Source organism: Nanorana parkeri, unplaced genomic scaffold, assembly GCF_000935625.1.
Source record: "Nanorana parkeri isolate BGI_ZX_2015 unplaced genomic scaffold, ASM93562v1 scaffold2693, whole genome shotgun sequence".
Lineage (NCBI taxonomy): Eukaryota > Metazoa > Chordata > Amphibia > Anura > Dicroglossidae > Nanorana > Nanorana parkeri.
In genome coordinates this window covers 92253-112700 of record NW_017308961.1, presented here as the reverse complement: position 1 = coordinate 112700, position 20448 = coordinate 92253, and the positions used below count along the sequence as shown (strand labels likewise).

At 41.7% G+C, this 20448-nt stretch overlaps 1 protein-coding gene across 1 annotated transcript in view; it reads left to right on the top strand.

The window, feature by feature from the left end:
- The first annotated feature begins 7820 nt into the window (after positions 1 to 7820).
- LOC108802174 (integumentary mucin B.1-like) overlaps positions 7821 to 20448 on the top strand; it is a 25732-nt gene continuing 13104 nt past the window's right edge. The window contains exon 1 of the mRNA XM_018574041.1: positions 7821 to 7884. Coding sequence (XP_018429543.1) covers positions 7821 to 7884 — 64 coding nt within the window. The remainder of the gene's footprint in view (positions 7885 to 20448) is intronic.

Here is a 20448-nt window from a genome sequence, read left to right as displayed (position 1 = left end):
GAATGTTAATGGTTGTTAAAATAGATTTTGACTCGAGAATTGAATTCTTTTCATTCCTTTTTTTATAGTTTCCACAGGAGCCACAACTGGTAAGAAATTCTCTTTTGAATTTGGTCTTTTAAGTTTGAAATCCACTTATGGGCAATTGGGTCAAAATATAAGTTCTAATGGTCTGCTGTTTGTATGGGAATTTTATCTAGATGGAAAGTGGCACATTTAATACCACTGAATCAGTTGTGGGGCAGATTATGTTTCTTTGTAGGCCATCTTTTCCATGCTTATCTTTTTTTTCAGTCTGAGAAAGGTTTTGGACTATGTTTAACTGTAGTGTAGATTGCAATGCAGTTTAAGACCTGCAGTCTAGAAATAGGTGCCTTGATTTCTGGAATGAACACATGTAATTTTCTGTACTTGAATAATTTTTCAAGAAAGCAAAAAAGGAAGAAGGAGTGGTATGCATAATTTAGATTGCGGTGGTATTAAAAGCAAATAGAGTTTACATTCTATTAACATTGTAGGTTAAAATACTAGAGGTGTTTTTATTAAAAGAGAAAGTAATTTCTCTGAATGTGACATTAAGGATTCCAAGTTCTATATAATTTGAAAGGCCCTTATCCTTTGGGGATACCTGTGAACATTTGTTTTGGATGCTTTAAGCCAAATGCAAATTTTCCTAATGTATATCTTTCCCAGTTTGAATGTGATGGGTTGTAATACTACATTATTGCCACAAGTTGGAGCTGAGGAGCATATTAATTAAACAATGTCAGGAAAATGTGTGAAGGGTTTTGCCAATTGTTTATAAATAGACCCCTAAATATCACTTTGAATGTTAATGGTTGTTGAAATTGATTTTGACTCAATAATTTAATTATTTTCATTTCTTTTCTATAAAGTTTCAGCAAGAGCAACAACAGGTAAGAATTCCTCTTTTGAATTTCCATTTTTTGAGTGTGAAATTCATTTATGGGCAATTTGTTCAAACTATCAATGTTATTGATATTTGGTATTGCTCTAAAGATTGCTCAGAGTACAGATTGTCGAGTATCATATGTTTTGTCATCACATAGAAAATCACCAGTAAAGTTCTAATGGTCCGCTGTTTGTATAGCACTTGATCTAGATGGAAAGTGCCACATTTAATACCACAAAATCAGTTGAGGGGCTGATTATGTTTCTCTGTAGGCCATATTTTCCACGCTTATCTTTTTTCAGTCTGGGAAAGGTTTTGGACTAGGTTTAACTGTAGTGTAGTTTGCAAGGCAGTTTAAGGCCTGTAGTCTAGAAAAGGGTGCCTTGATTTCTGGAATGAAAACAAGTACATTTCTGTACTTGAACAATTTTTCAAGTAAGCAAAAAAGGAAGAAGGAGTCGTATGCATAATTTAGATTGCGGTGGTAATAAAAGCAAAAAGAATTTACATTTTATTGACATTGTAGTTTAAAATACTAGGGGTGTTTTTATTGAAAGAGAAAGTAATTTCTCTGAATGTGACATTAAGGATTCCAAGTCCTATATAATTTGAAAGGCCCTTATCCTTGGGGGATATCTTTGAACATTTGTTTTGGATGCGTTAAGCCAAATGCAAATTTTCCTAATGTATATCTCTCCCAGTTTGAATGTGATGGGTTGTAATACTACATTATTGCCACCAGTTGGAGCTGAGGAGCATAGGAATTAAACAGTGTCAGGAAAATGTGTGAAGGGTTTTGCCAATTGTTTATAAATAGACCCCTAAATATCACTTTGAATTTTAATGGTTGTTGAAATTGATTTTGACTCAAGAATTTAATTATTTTCATTGCTTTTCTATAAATTTCAGCAGGAGCAACAATTGGTAAGAATTTCTCTTTTGAATTTCCGTCTTTTGAGTTTGAAATCCATTTATGGGCAATTGGGTCAAAATGTCAATGTTATTGATATTTGGTATTGTCTTAAAGGTTGTTCAGAGTACAGATTGTCGGGTATCATATGTTTTGTACTGACATAGAAAATCAGCAGTAAAGTTCTAATGGTCTGCTGTTTGTATAGGATTTGATCTAGATGGAAAGTGCCACATTTAATAACACTACATCAGTTGAGGGGCAGATTATGTTTCTTTGTAGGCCATCTTTTTCATTCTTATCTTTTTTCAGTCTGGGAAAAGTTTTGGACTAGGTATAATTGTAGTGTAGTTTGCACGGCAGTTTAAGACCTGCAGTCTAGAAATAGGTGCCTTGATTTCTGGAATGAAAACAAGTAATTTTCTGTACTTCAATTATTTTTCAAGAAAGCAAAAAAGGAAGAAGGAGTGGTATGCATAATTTAGATTGCAGTGGTAATAAAAGCACAAAGAATTTACATTCTATTGACATTGTAGGTTAAACTATTAGGGGTGTTTTTTTGAAAGAGAAAGTAATTTCTCTGAATGTGACATTAAGGATTCCAAGTTCTATATAATTTGAAAGGCCCTTATCCTTGGGGGATATCTGTGAACATTTGTTTTGGATGAGTTAAGCCAAATGCAAATTTTCCTAATGTATATCTCTCCCAGTTTGAATGTGATGTGTTGTAATACTACAATTTTGCCACCAGTTGGAGCTGAGGACCATAGGTAACAAACAGTGTCAGAAAAATGTGTGAAGGGTTTTGCCAATTGTTTATAAATACACCCCTGAATATCACTTTGAATGTTAATGGTTGTTGAAATTGATTTTGACACAAGAATTTAATTATTTTCATTTCTTTTCTATAAAGTTTCCCCAGGAGCCACAACTGGTAAGAATTTCTCTTTTGAATTTCCATCTTTTAGAAAATCACCAGTAAAGTTCTAATGGTCTGCTGTTTGTATAACATTTTATCTAGATGGAAAGTGGCACATTTAATACCACTATATCAGTTGAGGGGCAGATTATGTTTTTTTTGTAGGTCATCTTTTCCATGCTTATAATTTTTAAGTCTGGGAAAGGTATTGGACTAGGTTTAACTGTAGTGTAGTATGCGAGGCAGTTTAAGGCCTGCAGTCTAGAAAAAGGTGCCTTGATTTCTGGAATGAAAACAAGTACATTTCTGTACTTGAATCATTTTTCAAGAAAGCAAAAAAGGAAGGAGGAGTGGTATGCATAATTAAGATTGCGATGGTAATAAAAGCAAAAATAATTTACATTTTATTGACATTGTAGGTTAAACTACTAGGGTTGTTTTTATTGAAAGAGAAAGTAATTTATCTGAATGTGACATTAAGGATTCCAAGTTCTATATAATTTGAAAGGACCTTATCCTTGGGGGATATCTATGAACATTTGTTTTAGATGCGTTAAGCCAAATGCAAATCTTCCTAATGTATATCTCTCCCAGTTTCAATGTGATGTGTTGTAATACTACATTATTGCCACCAGTTGGAGCTGAGGAGCATAGGAATTAAACAGTGTCAGAAAAATGTGTGAATGGTTTTGCCAATTGTTTATAAATAGACCCATAAATATCACTTTGAATGTTAATGGTTGTTGAAATGGATTTTGACTCGAGAATTTAATTATTTTCATTTCTTTTTTATAAAGTTTCCCCTGGAGCCACAACTGGTAAGAATTTCTCTTTTGAATTTCCGCCTTTTGAATTTGAAATCCACTTCTGGGCAATTGGGTCAAAATATAAATTTTATTGATATTTGTTATTGTCCTAAAGGTTGTTCAGAGTACAGATTGTGGCAAATTTAATACCACTAAATCAGTTGAGGGGCAGATTATGTTTCTTTGTAGGCCATCTTTTGCATGCTTATCTTTTTTCAGTGTGTAAAGGTTTTGGACTAGGTTTAACTTAATGTAGTTTGCAAGGCAGTTTAAGACCAGCAGTCTAGAAATAGGTGCCTTGATTTCTGGAATGAAAACAAGTACATTTCTGTACTTGAATCATTTTTCAAGAAAGCAAAAAAGGAAGAAGGAGTGGTATGCATAATTTAGATTGCGGTGGTAATGAATGCAAAAAGAATTGACTATTAATTCACATTGTAGTTTAAAATACTAGGGTTTTTGTATTGAGAAAGTGATTGATCTGAACGTGACATTAAGGATTCCAATAATATATAATTTGAAAGGCCCTTAACCTTGGGGATATCTGTGAACGCTTGTTTTGGATGAGAAGCCAAATGCAAATTTTCCTAATATATATCTTTCCAGTTTGAATGTGATGTGTTGTAATACTACATTATTGCCACAGTTGCAGCACAGGAGCAAAGGGGACAAACAGTGTCAGAAAAATGTGTGAAGGGTTTTGCCAATTGTTTATAAATAGACCCCTAAATATCACTTTGAATGTTAATGGTTGTTAAAATTTATTTTGAATTGAGATTTTAATTATTTTAATTCCTCTTCTATAAAGTTTCCCCAAGCGCCACAACTGGTAAGAATTTCTCTTTTGAATTTCCGTCTTTTGAGTTTGAAATCCACTTATGGGCGATTGGGTCAAAATATCAATTTTCTTGATATTTGTTATTGTCCTAAAGATTGTTCAGAGTACAGATTGTCAAGTATCATATGTTTTGTCCTCACATAGAAAATCACCAGTAAAGTTCTAATGGTCTGCTGTTTGTATGGGAATTTTATCTAGATGGAAAGTGGCACATTTAATACCACTGAATCAGTTGTGTGGCAGATTATGTTTCTTTGTAGGCCATCTTTTCCATGCTTATCTTTTTTCAGTCTGGGAAAGGTTTTAGACTAGGTTTAACTGTAGTGTAGTTTGCAAGGCAGTTTAAGACCTGCAGTCTAGAAATAGGTGCCTTGATTTCTGGAATGAAAACAAGTAATTTTCTGTACTTGAATCATTTTTCAAGGAAACAAAAAAGAAAGGAAAAAGGAGTGGTATGCATAATTTAGATTGCGGTTGTAATGAAAGCAAAAATAATTTACTTTTAATGACATTGTAGGTATAAATACTAGGGGTTTTTTATTGAGAAAGTAATTGCTCTGAATGTGACATTAAGGATTCCAATTATTCTAATTTTAAAGGCCCTTAACTTTTGGTGATATCTGTAAATGTTTGTTTTGGGTGCGTTAAGCCAAATTCAAATTTTTGTAATGTATATATTTTAGGATACCAGGTAGGAATTTCACCATTGTTGACAGTCCTTTTTTCTTAAAATAGTACTGTTTTAAGGATAGAAAAATGTAGAAGCTCCGTTTTTTCAGATTACTTTTTCACTTTATAATAACCCTGTAGAGCTTTTATTAAATCTCAAGAGTAAAATTTTAGTCATCCTTGTTTTTTTGATCCATTGAATTAAAAGACATGGTATATTTTAGCCTCTGACATGGATAGTTATTATTGTTTGTAATCTTAGTAGTGTTTAAATACAATACACTACCCTTCCTGTCAAACCCAAGCTAAACTACACTTCATATATATATAATATATCTTCTGTGGCAACCTCACTGGACATTCTCTCCGCTGGCCACTGCTCTGACTGCTTGCCTTCCATGCATGCAACAACATCATCCCAAAGACTACAATTTCTGGTTACACACACATCATCTGGTTCCTCTACCATTACCAGCTTGTCTGGCGACACTTCACCTTTACTTTTGTTCCTGGGTCTTGGACCAAATCTCTGCTGCTGTCAAGTCTTTACTTGGCCCTTCTGCGTTTTGGGGGTAATCCGCTGCTGTAGTCCCTGTGTCCTCTTCTATTAGCTGACTAGCAGCCCCTCTGACTAGAACAGCAGAAATTTTGTTCGCCCAGTAATTGCCTGACTCATAAACATCACACACTAGTATCCCATTCTTGTTTTTATCCGAGGTCTCCTGCACCATTTTGTCTCATCACTCGGCCCTTGTAACTCCTGAGGGGAAACTGCTGCTACCACACAGGTGCTCCCACCAGCACCAAGGCTAGCAGCCCCTCGATCAGGAACTGCAGAAATAGTCTCTGTCTGTCCGCCCGTAGAAAAAAACGGACGGACGGCTGACTCGCATCAGCGGGTTGCCATCTCCAGACGGCATTTTTTTCCTGCTCGAGCGCGCCCCCTAGCGCGTGCACGGGCAGGAAAGACCCGCTCGTTAACGGCTGTTTCACATACAACCGATCATCGGCTCTATAGCCGCCAAACGGTTGTATGGCGTGATTTTTTCGGCAGCCCCCCCCTCGAGTGCCGCTGACCCCCCCTCCTGACCCCTCACCTTCAATCCCGGGATCCGCTGGTCCATCTGCGGCCCATCTGGGTCGGGAGGGCGTCAGGAGGAGAATGGAGGGAGTTCAGCTCCTTGCTGATCTCCCTCCGGGCTGTGAATGCAGAAGTGATGTGTATCACATCACTTCCGCATTCACCTGTCAGTCATCTGGCTGCTATAGCCAGAGAGAAGAAGCTGATGAAGCAGATCACATATAAACGTAAAAACGCGCCCGGTGCACTAGCGCGCAAAAACGTCAATTGCGCTACACATGTTACATATCGCCGCGAACGTTGAAGTGAGAGCAATCATTTTAGGGCTTTCAATCACTGATAACACTAAACTGATGAGCAGTAAAAGCTTTTCAAGCGTCGCCTATGGCCAATTTTGGGCAATGTAGTTTTGTTAAGGTTTCGCGCGCGTGCACAATTTTAAGGCTTGACATGTTTGGTGTCTTTTTACCCGATGTGACCCCGTCTTTTATATTTTACCAAAAAATTGGGTAATAAATGTTTTAGAATTTAATATTAGGGGAAACAGTTTTTTTTAATTTTCTGTAATTTTTCCTTAATATATTAAAAAATAAACATCCCAGTGGTGATTAAATACCACCAAAAGAAAACTCTGTCTGTCCCCAAATAAGGGTATAAAATTCATTTCAGTACAGCGTTGCATGACGGAATAAATGTCAGTCAAAGTACCGCAGTGCTGAATACTGAAAAATGGCCTGGATGGGAAGGGGGTTTAACACCCCAGACTTCAAGTGGTTAACATAGACAGTTAACTCTTAGTCAAGCTTTCCCAATCCACCCATTCTGTGCTCCCCTCAAATGCACCCTGTGACATCAAAGCCGTCAGAGAGGGAGACACAGAAGGCTTTGGCAGCTGAAAAGCAGACATGCCGCGTAAACATTCAGTTACCAACACAGGTGGAGTGACCAAGTTTTCTTGTACATCTACTTTCTTTACCATACTCTCATTATTGTTCCTGTTACCCGTCAGGCCAGCACAACGGTTATCCTGGGAAACCCTGAGCTGCAGCTTACTGGACTCCACGGAAAGCTCCCAAGGATACCTCTGCTGCCCCAGTCTTGGTTGCTAACAGCAACAACCCATTTTCAACATTGTGATTGTGCATCACCTCAGGACCAGTAACAACACTTTCTGCCTCTGCCATAGTCACATTACTGGCTGCACTTTTAGTTGTATCCAACAGGGCGGCACCACCATTGTCCTTGGTAACCCCTGGTTTCTGCACACAGGGCTCTTCAAGAGTTTCCAGGGACTCCTCTGCTGCATTAAACAACTTCCGTAGATGAGTAAAAAAATTAAGATCAGGGGTTACCCCTACCACATTCAAGTTAACCCCTTGTCCACATGACACAGGTGTATACTGAGAGCCACTATCATCTTCAGTCAGCACCACAGACTCAGACTTTGCTTTAACTCTTGCCTCCCCTTTATACAAGGCAGTTCTTACGGGCATTGCAAGTCTTTTTCAAAGTCTGCAGTGGGTTTTCCACTTGGGATCACTCCCACTTTCCAGCATGCAAGGTTACCGACAGTCTCCATAGTAAACGCATTATCAGTCCCAGCAAACAAGTCCTTGAAGACAGTCTTACCAGTAACTATGATGTTCGTTCCTGCAGGCTGTATGGAAAGTTCTTTTGCGTTGCCATGAGCAACTGCCGACACTGTTGCATAGCCATTCTGGTTTGCGGGCTTGCTCTCACGCCCACTGGTACCTCCAGAAGTACCCCACAACACAAGACATGTGGCAATACCATGCCCATGTTGGCCACACTCCAGACAGGGTGATGGCTGTTGCGGACCCCACAGCTCAGGGCATGTCACCATATTATGCACCTCCTGGACACACACTCCGCACGGTGCAGGCCGATCAAATGACCCTCGTCAGGTCATCCCGTAATTTACACAGGTCACCTGGAACTATTTCTCCCCTGTATCTTGTCTTCCCAGTTGCTACACGAAACTGCTCTTTCACTGTGTACTTGCTTTCTCTCCTGGCTTTGCTGGACTTTCTCTCTCTCCACATGCTGACTTGGCCCCACTCCTCCACAGATGACATCCTTGGCACACGGTCAGCAGGTCTCATTTAATTGGCGTTGCTACTGACTACGGAGTTTCTGTTCAGCCCTTCGCTCTCTCTCTCTGGGCAGTCTGAGCGAGCTTCACAGTAGCTGGGGTTAAGGCAGCACAACTGAGGTTATACCAGTCCAAAAAAGATGCACAGTCTGACACAGGTTTTCCTGGCCCCTCTGCAGCTTCCAAGGGCGTTGACCACCAAACTCTTTTGGCCATTTTATCATTGTCCCTTCTGTTTAGAGCAAACCATTGTCACAGGCACTTAGTTCATGCAGTACACAGCAGTCTGCACTCTCCAGACAAATAAGTGCACTGCTCCTTTAAAGGAGAACTATGAGATGAGTGATTTCCACTCACCTCATAGTTCTAAGCTGACCTGTGACAATGAGGCTGTCACAGGTCGGCTCAGTAGATCGGGAGGTGAGGGAACACATACCGGGTTCCCTCACCTCTCGATCCTGTCACGGCTCTCTGCCGTGACAGGGGGGGGGCTGGATTCCCCTCTCCCCGCTCCGATCTGCCAGCGCTGACTGGCGGAACGGACGGGGGAGGGGGCAGGTACAGCTGGCTCTGCCTCTAGATAGGCAGAGCCAGCTGTCACTCACGCAGCTGGGCGGATCCCGTCATCTACGTCAGGATCCGCTCCAGGTGCGGCGTCTCAGTATACCGCGAGCTGTAGCTGGCGGTATACTGAGCTTAGGGTAACGGGAGGACGCTAGTTTGTGTCCTCCCGTTACCCTAAGGAGAACTATGCGGAAAAACACTGACCCCATAGTTCTCCTTTAAGGGTCTCACACAGAACAGGCTGTCTCTCTTCAACAGTTCACGGGAACTTTTGCTGAGACTCCTGTCGCTTTAAGCAGTCCAAACAAATGGCTTTTTTTCTGGCTAAGTGCCCGCATTCTCCACCAGCTGTAACCAGCTAGGGTATTTAAGGACCCTTAGCTAGGCGGTTTTGGAATATGACAACTTTATTCTCTTCCAAACAGTACAACTTAAATTGCTTCTTTTCAGCAAACAAACATAAACATAAGGGTGTATCTTCCAACAACATCCAAGATATGTCTCAGCACTGATATCATGTCCCACCTCAGGGTTAGAACCTCAGCCGTCTCATGGCCAGACACCCAACAGCTACACACCTCCCTGTGTGAGGACAGTCCTCCCGACCTTTCCAAACACATCTCCTGTGCCAAATACCCTCCGGGCCTTGCCCACACACCGCATGTGCCACAGGCCCTGTCCAGCCAGACTCCAGCTCAGTGTCTCGTGTGTCACATACACAGTCTCCCATGTTCTGCATGTACTCCTGCTCCACTGACTGCCTCTTCCTCTCTGTCCACTCTCTTAATTGGGCTGTTATCAGCCACTTGAACAGTCTGTCCTGGCAATTGGCTGCACATGGCCCCAGGACTGGAGATTTCATCCCGCCCAAGACTCTTAGAAATCCCATACCCATACCCATATCCCAGTTATACTCCAGAAAACCCAGATAGAACTGGAAACCCAGCTCCTTCCCTGTAACACTATATGTTTTCTGGACCCTGTCAGCCCCCCCGGCCAAGAGTCCTAGGCGCCAAACACACCATATTGATATGGCACTGTCCTGTGCCTGCAGAGCACTTATTCATTTTACATTTTAGTGAACCTTTAATTTTATCATGGTATGTTTTGTCCTCTCACATGAATAGATTATTTCCTTAGCAGTGTTTAAAGACAGCTGTACTTTTATATAAACCAACACTACTGTTACCATATGATGTTTATATCAAATCTCCATGAACATATGTATATAGTATTTGTAAATACATATATTCTATGTTGCTATGTTGGGTGACTGAATGGGAGTAATAAAAAAGGTGTCTTTTCTGTCCTGGGGGGTTGAATACAGGGTACCTTTGAATGTTTTATATGGATCTGCCCAGGCATAGCCTGTTAATTGCAAATAGCCAGAACAAGTACAATAGGCTGGCTCCAGGATGGTTTACTTAGACAGTGGGAGCAAACTATCTGTTGTCTCTAGTTAACAGCTCCAAGGCATCCCATTAGTTAAGTTATATGGGGACTGCCATGGTAATGATACATATCTTGTCTTGGGGATAGTCTGCAAACACCTGAACTTTTTTTATTTTGCTTCCAAATTTTTGTACAGTTGAAGTCATTAAAGATTTGCAATTAAAGGGGTTGGATGCTGTAAAAAGGGCATTTGATGAAAGTCCAATCCCCAGAGGACTACTTTAATTTGATTTGATTAGTACTTTGAGGACACCATTTAGTGCCAATCCATTTAGGTCTATGGAGGCAAGCCCTATATTAGTCCAAACATTGAAGGAAAACCTAGTCTTTTTGTCACCAAAAGGGCCCACACAGGAACATCACCTGGTAATTATCCAGATACTCCTCTGCACTTATATATGTTGCATGCTTGTCATATATACATGTATGAATGTATATATATATACATATGTATATATATACATGGCAGCCTTCAGAAATTTCGGGGCCCCTTACACGGCTTTAGGCCAGGGCCCCCCCCCGCACGGTTGTCGTTGCCCCCCCCCCGCACCGCCGCCACGCTGAGCCAGTCACACTGTTAATATTATACATTTATATAGCTCTGATATATACCGCAATGCTGTACAGAGAACACTGAGCCAGTCACATCATTCCCTGTACAGAGGAGCTTACACTCTAATGCAGAATGGCACCGCTTGTAGGGGGACTACAAATCCCAGCAATACATTTATACAGCAATGCAGAACAGTATATGAATTGGCTTAGTTGCGCGCCGGACTCTGGGCTTAGTTGCGCGTCGGACTCTGGGCTTAGTTGCGCACCGTACTCTGGGCTTAGTTGCGCGCCGAGTTTCGAGCTGGACTCTGGCCTTAGTTACGCGCTGGACACAGGACCCACCTGAGACCCCACACAGCCCACCTAAAAGTGACCCTGCAGAGCACACCATACATGCTGCTCAGCCCATCTGAGACTCTCTATGGTGGGCTCTGCAGGGGTCCCAGGTGGGCTGGTTCGGGCTGCATCTCCCTCTCAGCTCCTCTTACCTGCTCCTGCTGCTGGTGTCTGGCCTCCTCTGTCGCCGGACTGGCTGGAAGTGACGTAATCCCCGCTACCTCTGGCCACTCGTCTGCGTCGCTGTCAGACTAGGATAGTGATGGCGAATTTTTTTTGAACCCGAGTGCCCAAACTGCAACGCAAAATCAATTTATTTATCTCAAAGTGCCAACTCTGAAAATAACTTTAGTATTGCGATGCAGTTCGGGCGCTCGGGTTTCAAAAAATTTCAGCATCACTGCTTCAGGGAAAATAGGGAAACACACACATTCAAATATTTATACACTCATTAACCACTTGCTGCCCGGAGCAATTTCTTACACTTGCGCACACATGATAAAATCTGAATTTTTGGGTAGAAAACAGCTTCGGACCCCCAAACAATGATATATGTTCTGAAAGCCGAGGTCCTGTACAATAAAAAGATACTGGTTGCAATTTTTTATGTCGCACGGTATTTGCGCAAATGTATTTCTAGGATAAAATACACTAAAATGAAATTTAGTGCACAGAATCAGAATATAATGGATCATTTTTTGGTACAATATAAAAGACGGGGTCACGCCTCGCAAATAGATACTAAACATGTCAAGCATCCATGAAACCGCCAAAAACTACAATAACCAAAATCTTTCATAAGCGACGCTTTAAATGCTTTTACGGCTCATCAGTTTAGTGCTATCCGTGATTGATGGGCCAAGAATTATTGCTCACTCTGACGCCCGTGACGATACATAACATGTGTGGCGTAATTTTTGTTTTTGCATGTAGGTGCATCCGACACGTGTTTGTGTTGTATGTGCGTGCACGTGGGGAAAGGGGAAACGTTAAAAAAAATTTGCATTTAAATTTCATTTTTACCATCTTTTTACACTCAGCTTTATTGCTACCACATAGCGGGCTCAAAAGCCCCTTATGTAATAGCACATATAATGTGACAGGTCCTCTTCATGGCTCTTCATAGCTGTCACCTAGGGACCCCAAAGAGCCAGAAGCTTCTTCTTCTGGCTGTAAGGGGTTGTCCACACCACTTGCAGTGCGTCCCGGCCCGATTCCGGCCGGAACACACTGCATCACATTGCGGCCGGCTCAATTTTTGCCGGGTAGGAGGGGGAATGGCGGGCCATTGAAGTGAATGGCGCCATAGCCACGCCCTCCAGCCACAATGCGATCGCCCGCACGGGATCGCAGGGCACATTGTGCCTGCATCCCGATGCGGTCAAAATAGTGCTTACAGCATTTTGACCGCACCGGAACGCACTGCAGGCAGAACGTGCCCTGCGATCCTGTGTGGGCGATCACATTGCGGCCGGAGGGTGTGGCTACGGCACCATTCACTTTAATGGCCCGCCACGCCCCCTTCTGCTCCTTTCTACCCACTCACAAAAGTGAACCGGCTGCAATGCGTTGCAGTGCATTCTGGCCGGAACGTGCTGCAATGCGATGCAGTGCATTCTGGCCGGAACGCACTGTAAGTGGTCTGAACAGGCCCTAAGAGCCAGAGACTGTGTACAGTGACACCATAAGTGATGTAATGCACATCACTTCCGGGTCCAGTGATCGGAGGAGAGATCCGCAGCTAGAAGCCACTGATCTCTCCTCCGATCTGTCAGGGGAGAATCTCCACATGCGGCCTGGGCTCACATGAAGGACAGATGAGTCCAGGAAACTGATGGTGGCACCAGCAGATGTGGAGGAGGGGGGCAGAGCTCCGCACCGTACAAGCGATTCAGCGCCTGTACAGACACCGGATCGCTTGTATTTAAACAGCAATCGTCAGCTGTTTAACACGGTACAAGAACATGGCTTCAGGAGCAGCTGTGTTCTTGGTAACCACTTCCAGCGGATGACGCACAATTACGTGAACCCGCGGGAAGTGGTTAAAAAAACAAACAAACAAAAACATACGTGTAATTAAACACACACATATCACACACACTCATTAAAAAACACACACATAGCTTCATTAAAAAAAATCACACACATTCAATCAAACACAATCAAACACACACACACACACACTAACAATTAAAATAGTTATTTAAAAAATGTCCCCCTCTCCTGCTTACCTGTTTTGCAGGAAGGGGGGCTGCATCCCTGAGCTTCAGTGGTGAATCAGTTTGACCTGCACTCTGGCTGATGCAGACATATTAATCGATCCCTGAGAGTTAGCACAGGCACCGCTAGGGAACGATTAGTATGATCTGCATCAGCAAGAGATGCAGATTATACTGATTCCCCACTTGACAACCAGGGAATGATTTTCATTCAATATATTGCCTGTTCGGCAATATATTAAATGAGATGTGGGGCGCTTGCCAGGTTTAAAGATGGCCGTCGCTACTTGCGGCGGCCATCTTTAAAAACTAATGTACAGTGCAGAGACCCCCTGGGGACACCGGAGGAGGCATCCAATGTGAGAGTCTGGAGCGTGCGGGCCCCGGCCTCCTCCGATGCTGCGGGGAGCCCGACTACATCCTGGCCTGTCACTGTACAGCCGATGCCCATGTAAGGTGCACGGGCCCCTAAGGCTGGCCGGGCCCCTTACATCAATATCGGCCGTATCCCCCTGACGGCGGCCCTGGATATATATAATCATGGTCTGTGTTTTGCTAATATTTCTTGTCATTTATATCTGTTCCTTGTGTTTGGTAGTTAAATAGATTTTATTTCATTGTATTTAAGTCTTAGTAGTAAATACCAACACATTTCTGTTATTGTGATGAGCTCAATAATCTCAAGTCTGAATCCTCATGACTAAATACTTGTAGGTGTAAACTGCAGCAATAGTCTCCCCTGCAAACATGAATAGGTTAAATGATCCATAGTACATAATAGTACATACCATGTAGTTGTACTATGGATCATTTACCTATTCATGTTAGCCGAGGATAATTGTAAATCTATTGCCTGCAGCGTATTGGGAATGTGTACTCTATATGTACTACATATAGAGTACACTGCAGCAATATATTTACAATTATCCCCTGCTAACATGAATGGGTTAAATTATCCATAGTACAGGGCTACATATGGATCATTTAACCCATTCGTATTAGCAGGGGATAATTGTAAATATATTGTCTGCAGTGTATTAGCAGTGTGTACTGTATATGTAATACATATACAGTACACATTCCCAATACGCTGCAGGCAATAGATTTCAAAACAATTGCCCCTTTAAGAGGGCTTATATGCAAGTTATTGGCTTTAAAACGTTTAGGGGATCCGGGTACTGCAATGGGAAAAAAAAACTTTAAAAAAATGCAGTTTTTAAAGGAGCAGTGATTTTAACATCACTTAAAAGGGCAACAATTAAACGAAAAATTCCTTTAAATATCATGCCTGGGGGGTCCCCTTAACCTGCCTGTAAAGTGCAAATCTGCAGAATGTAGAGAACCTGCTGCACCAAAACTGAAATTTCTAAAGAAGAAGCGTGCAGTCCCCCCTCCCAAACAATATCAGACCCTTTTGGTCTGGTAGGAATGTTAGGTGGGACCAATTTTTTTTAAAGCGTGGGGTTCCCCCCAAAAGTCATACCAGACCCTTAAGGTCTGGTAGGAATATTTAGGAGAGACCCCATGTAAAAAAAACAAAAGTGTGTGGGGTTCCCCCTTAAAGTCATACCAGGCCCTTTAGGTCTGGTAGGAATTTTGAGGAACCCCCAGAAATGGGGGGGAAATGTGGGGTCCCCCCTAAAGTGCCATACTAGACCCTTGATCCAAGCATAGACCTGGCAGGGCCGGAAGGGGGGGGGCGAGCGATCACCCCTTCCCCCTCCCATACCAGGCCATATGCCCTTGGCACTGGGAGGGTGCTTTTCCAGGGTCGCCACTGGAAAAGCACCTTGTCCCCATGCCGATGGGTACAAGGGCCTCTTCCCCACAAGCCCTGGGGCATTGGTTGTGGGGATGTGGGCAGGGAGCTTATTCACATCGGGGTTCCCCTTTAATAAAGAGGTACACTGATGGCGCCTACCCCTTGGGAATGAGTAAGGGGTACTAGTACCCCTATCCATTCACTAATGGGTTAAATAAAATTGTAAATAAAAAGTCCACACTTTCGAAAAAATCCTTTATTTGGAAAAAAAACAAAAAATACATGTATTTGACAAGTCTTTTATTTTTAAAGAAAAATTGATCCACCGACGTAATCCAGGGTCAATCACGATGTCTAGCATTGTCCACGACGATGATCACTGAACAAAATAAAAAATAAAACAATAAAAAATAAATAGAAATCATTTTTTTTTTAAACAGACAGCAGTCCTGTCTGCTCGCGACGAACACCCGCCGCATAATGGCATTTTGACAGCAAGTCACAAACAATTGGGTGGAGCTAGTGGTGACAGCTAGCTCCGCCCAACTGTGTACTTTTACGTCATCTGACTCTTACAGAGTACTGGGCCCTGAGTAGTGGTCAGGTGCAAGCCTTTAGCTAATTAGGGCTTCACAAGGTGCATTGCCTTGTGGGGCATTCAGCGGTCGAACAGACCACCGAATGCCCTTATAGTTTGTGTGTTCAGTGAACACACGAACCAGTGATGTTCGAGTCGAACTCACGTTGGACTTGAACATTCAGCCCAACACTATTTATTAACAACCTATAGAGGATTGCTATTTTTTCAACATAAAATAGAAGTTGAGTTTAAGTTTCTTTCAAATCATTCAACTGTATTTGATACCACTGTTTTTTTCTGTTTTAGCTCTTACCTTTCCACCTCCATGTAAGTTTGAATTAATACTTTGTTTATATGACTGCAATGCATTACAATAAGCATATTTAAACAACTAATTGGTTTGTTTTGAATTATAATGAATCTGCAAAAATGTATCTTTATTTTGACTATTACTTACTATCCAAATACTTAGAGCCAGCATGGAACGCTCCACACTGGTGGGAGTGGCTGTCCCTGGCCCTCAGCCACTACAGAGAGACAGAGCCAGCTGTCAGGCAACTAGACTGGATCCTGACAATATTTTCAGGATTCTTCTCATCTGTGGCATGGGTGTGCAGTGTCAGCTGATAGTGGGCATAAGCCTTCTATCTGCTGACTTTGGGGTCACAGGATTAGATTTGTTTTTTCAAATCTGTTGGCACTTAATGGAGAAGTCTGCTCATTATATTAAATTTCAGGTTTGGTTAAAAATACAGCCTTTTTTAAACCCTACAAACCACATACAGTATGTCATACCTATGTTACATTGTGTAAATCTCAGAAGGACATTGTAAGAAACATATTTGTATTTGATTACATACAAAACTAGAAGACAGTAACTGGGGATTTTCCATTTAAACAATGTCAGGTTGCAGTATGCTGAAGGTTTTTTACAGATGGAGAGCTGAAAGATTGTCTGAGTGAAGATATATAATCTAAGTCTAAGCTATAGTTCATATGCCACAATCAGTTCCCACATTTCACATCTCCTTAAAATCAAAATACACATGTCAGAATGGCAGTCCAAATATTAGAGTCACTGCTCATGTCTACTGTTTTATACAAAGGGGAAGGGTCAGAAGCTCCACCAAGACAGAAAGTGAGGAGAAATCTCTCCAATAAGTATAAGGACAGCATTAAAAAGTATAAAAAGGTTTTACACCCACTTGAAAACTAAAAAACGTTTTCAAAGTGCTTTATGATAGGGGCATTGATTTGATCAGACTTACTGGGCTTACTGTTGAGAAGATTTTCAGGGAAAAATGGTGGTTGTTGAGATGGAAGTGTATCACTGTAACATGTCAAAACCTTAGAATACAAACTTATTTTACAAAATGATGTTCCCATTTAAATTAGCAAAATGTTGTTTGTATGTGTGCAACAAGGCACATTGTTGAACCATATTTATATTGATTTTACTGAGATATTTCTGCCTATAGATAGAAACTTGTCTTTTCTTTTTTCAGTACCCGGTCCAGTACTACCAGAGCGACCTCCAGTTGGTAAAAAAGTCTCCTAAAATGTTTACTCTATCTATCTATTCATAAACATTTTTACACACATAGATATGCATACACGCAAATACCCATTAACTGGGCATAATTATCATTGTAATCACAAACCATCAGGCAACATTATGCTTAATAGATTGGTACTCCTTTAATATTAAATTAGTTTTTTTTTAATGATACATATGTTGCCTGCCTTTTAAACGGTGTTTCAATCAGGCCGGTCTGTCAGTTTTTCAGGTCATGTGATTGAAAGCGCATAGTTGGTCTATGGGGAGTCAGATGTAAACAGACCTGGGTCCAATTACATCCAACTTCCTCCGAGTTCATCTGGGTTTTCAAGAGAAAAGAAAAACCACAGAACAGAGTTCCTGTTAGACGAACCCGAATCAGATTGATCGAAGGTCATCGGATCTAAATGGACCCATGAGCGCTTATATCCGACTCCTCATAGAACTAACATGGGTCTGGTTAGTTTTTTCCTCCAATGCAAGAGTGACATCCATTCCAATCTGCTCTGATCAGTAGGGAATGGATCTGTGCTTGGGTCCCTTACTGATTGGAAGGGGTGGCACCCGTGGGAAAGGGGCTTTATAATGATAGTAGCAGTGGCTACTTTACAACACCCTGTGTGTGTTGTAAAGTAGCCACCACTCCAAGATCACTCACATGCTGGACTACAATCTCAATACAAATTAGTAAACTAAACATGAGATTGTAGTCCATCACAGGGGCGAGCTTGGAGTGATGGCTACTTTACAACACATACAGGTCAATGTTTTGGTCATTAGGGTGAATTGAGGCTTTGAAGCCTCTCACTCTCTTAAAAGGAACACAATATTTGATGGGTGATCTCATTTAATTATAACTAGAGATGATGCATTTCAACAGCTGATGGAATGTACTACTTAGTACTGTGGTGACCAGACCATTACCATCATAATATATAATAAACATTTTTATTGAGATATAAACATTGGACCAAAAAGGATAGCTGAGGGGGAAAGAGGAACAGATGGATTTGGTTTCATTAGAGAGGCAGTCTCTCCAAATGAGAGGCAGTTGGGAGGTATGATTGCAACCAATTCACCCACCTCTAGCTGGTAATAGACAAAGGATCATATCCTAAGGTGCAGCCCCTATCCAGGTGACTAATGATCTAGTATCTTGTAAAACACAGACACTGGATCTGCATCTAAGGCAGGAAGAATGCCTTTCCATATATTATGCTGAGACACTGGGGTTGATTTACTAACCTTATAAACACGCCACGAACAAGTATACACCTCTGTAGTGTGTTCCCTCCCAGCATGATCTATTGGTGGAATCTAGACACCTTTGTAGTGTGTACACACCCAGCAGGTGTGTTGTGCAAAGCCCTGCATGAATTGCAAGGTGATGTTGTGTAAATTAGCTCTACATTGTGTTGCTTGTGTTGATGAATGCAGGAATGTAAATGCATGAGCTAACCATTTTTGTCTAAACTGTGAAGCAGCATTATATATGCATCATGTGCATGATTTTTCCATATATGGCATTAGTGGAAATATGCTTTTAGAGATTTTTTGGTTGATAAATATGTTTTGTTGTGTAAAAATCACACGCACCTAGTGCGTGCGTGTGTTTAGGTTAGTGAATCACCCCCCCTGACTTGGCAGTACCTGCCACAGGTGTAAAGCCTTATTCACGATGGCATTGATAAATATGCATTTCTATGCCTTTAGACAACATTCCTAAAACACATTTTAATGTATATGATGACTTCTTTTAATGGTATCATTCACACTGAGTGTCAATCTTCATTTTGGTGTATTCTGTGTGTACAGGATCTGATTAGAAACTCTAAACATGGCTAAAATCCATGAAAACACACATAAAGCTGGCTAAACCTACAAAAAGGCAGGTACATCTAAATGCAGGCAAAAGTGATCTGGGAACCATACAGGGTTATTTACAAAAGGGTGAAGAGTTTGGAGAAGGCAGGAGAAGTGAACAATCTAGGACAACATATCTGAACTGGAAAGTGAGCTGAATTGGAGAATTTTTCCAAATCAGCTATTTTGGCCTCGATTGTTAACCTCTCCTGCCTTCTCCAAACTCTTCACCCTTTTGTGAATAACCCTGATAATGTTTGTTTATACTTCCCAGACAACCTCTTTTCTCTAATGCATTTATAACCTAAATGCAGCAGTGCTAGTGTGAATGCAGCCTAACAGGCTGGAAAATTGCAACTTGCTATTTATTAGATGTAAATGACACTATAATCATTTTAAAAGGATACTTTGGTTTTTTTACCAACTGGAGGTCGCTCTGGTAGTATTGGACCGGGTACTGAAAAAAGAAAAGACAAGTTTTTATCTATAGGCAGAATATACTTTATTTCCGACCATTGGTGTTTTTTAGATTTCATTTCCAAATGTAGCAGAGAGATGCACAATAGCAATATAATCCCAAGAGACCAGATTAAGTTTAGTTTCTAAGATTCAGAAACATATATTTCATGGAATAACTATTAAGTAGAGGCATTCGGGAGGGAATGTTACTCTGACCCACTTAAAGGAGACATGTACTGAACTGTAATTGCTAAGCTCCTTTTAAGAATCCTCCTTCCATTGATGTTTATGGCTTCAATACTTTCTAAAGCTGTCCATATGCTATGGAAGGATTTTACAATCAGATTGTAAATCTCCTTTAGCTTTACCAAAACCAGTGGCATAACAATCACCATAGCGACCCAGTCGGCCGCTATGGGGCCCGTGCACAGGGGGGCCCGGCCAGGCATCCCTCTGATGCCGTGTGGGCCGCCTGGGTCGCTATGGCGTCTCGGGTGCTGGCTGTCACTGACATAGCTCAGCAGCTGCTGTGAAGGAAAATGTTTCCACTCACAGCCGCTGCGGAGCTGTGTCAGTGACAGCCAGCAGATGCGGCAGAATAGGCCGGTTACATCGGTGTTCTATCGATAGTCCAAACTTATCGAGTTGTGGGACCGCATGACTTCCGGTCCCAGAACTCGATAAGTTCGAACTTTCGATCGATCACCGACATTTGCAGTAAAGAAGGAGGCGGGGCCCGCCTAACAGCAAACCCGCCTCCTCTCACATCACTGGCCAGTGATCTAAGAGCAGGTGGGGCCAGTGATGTAAGAGGAGGCGGGGCCCATCGATAGAAGGAGGCAGAGCCCGGG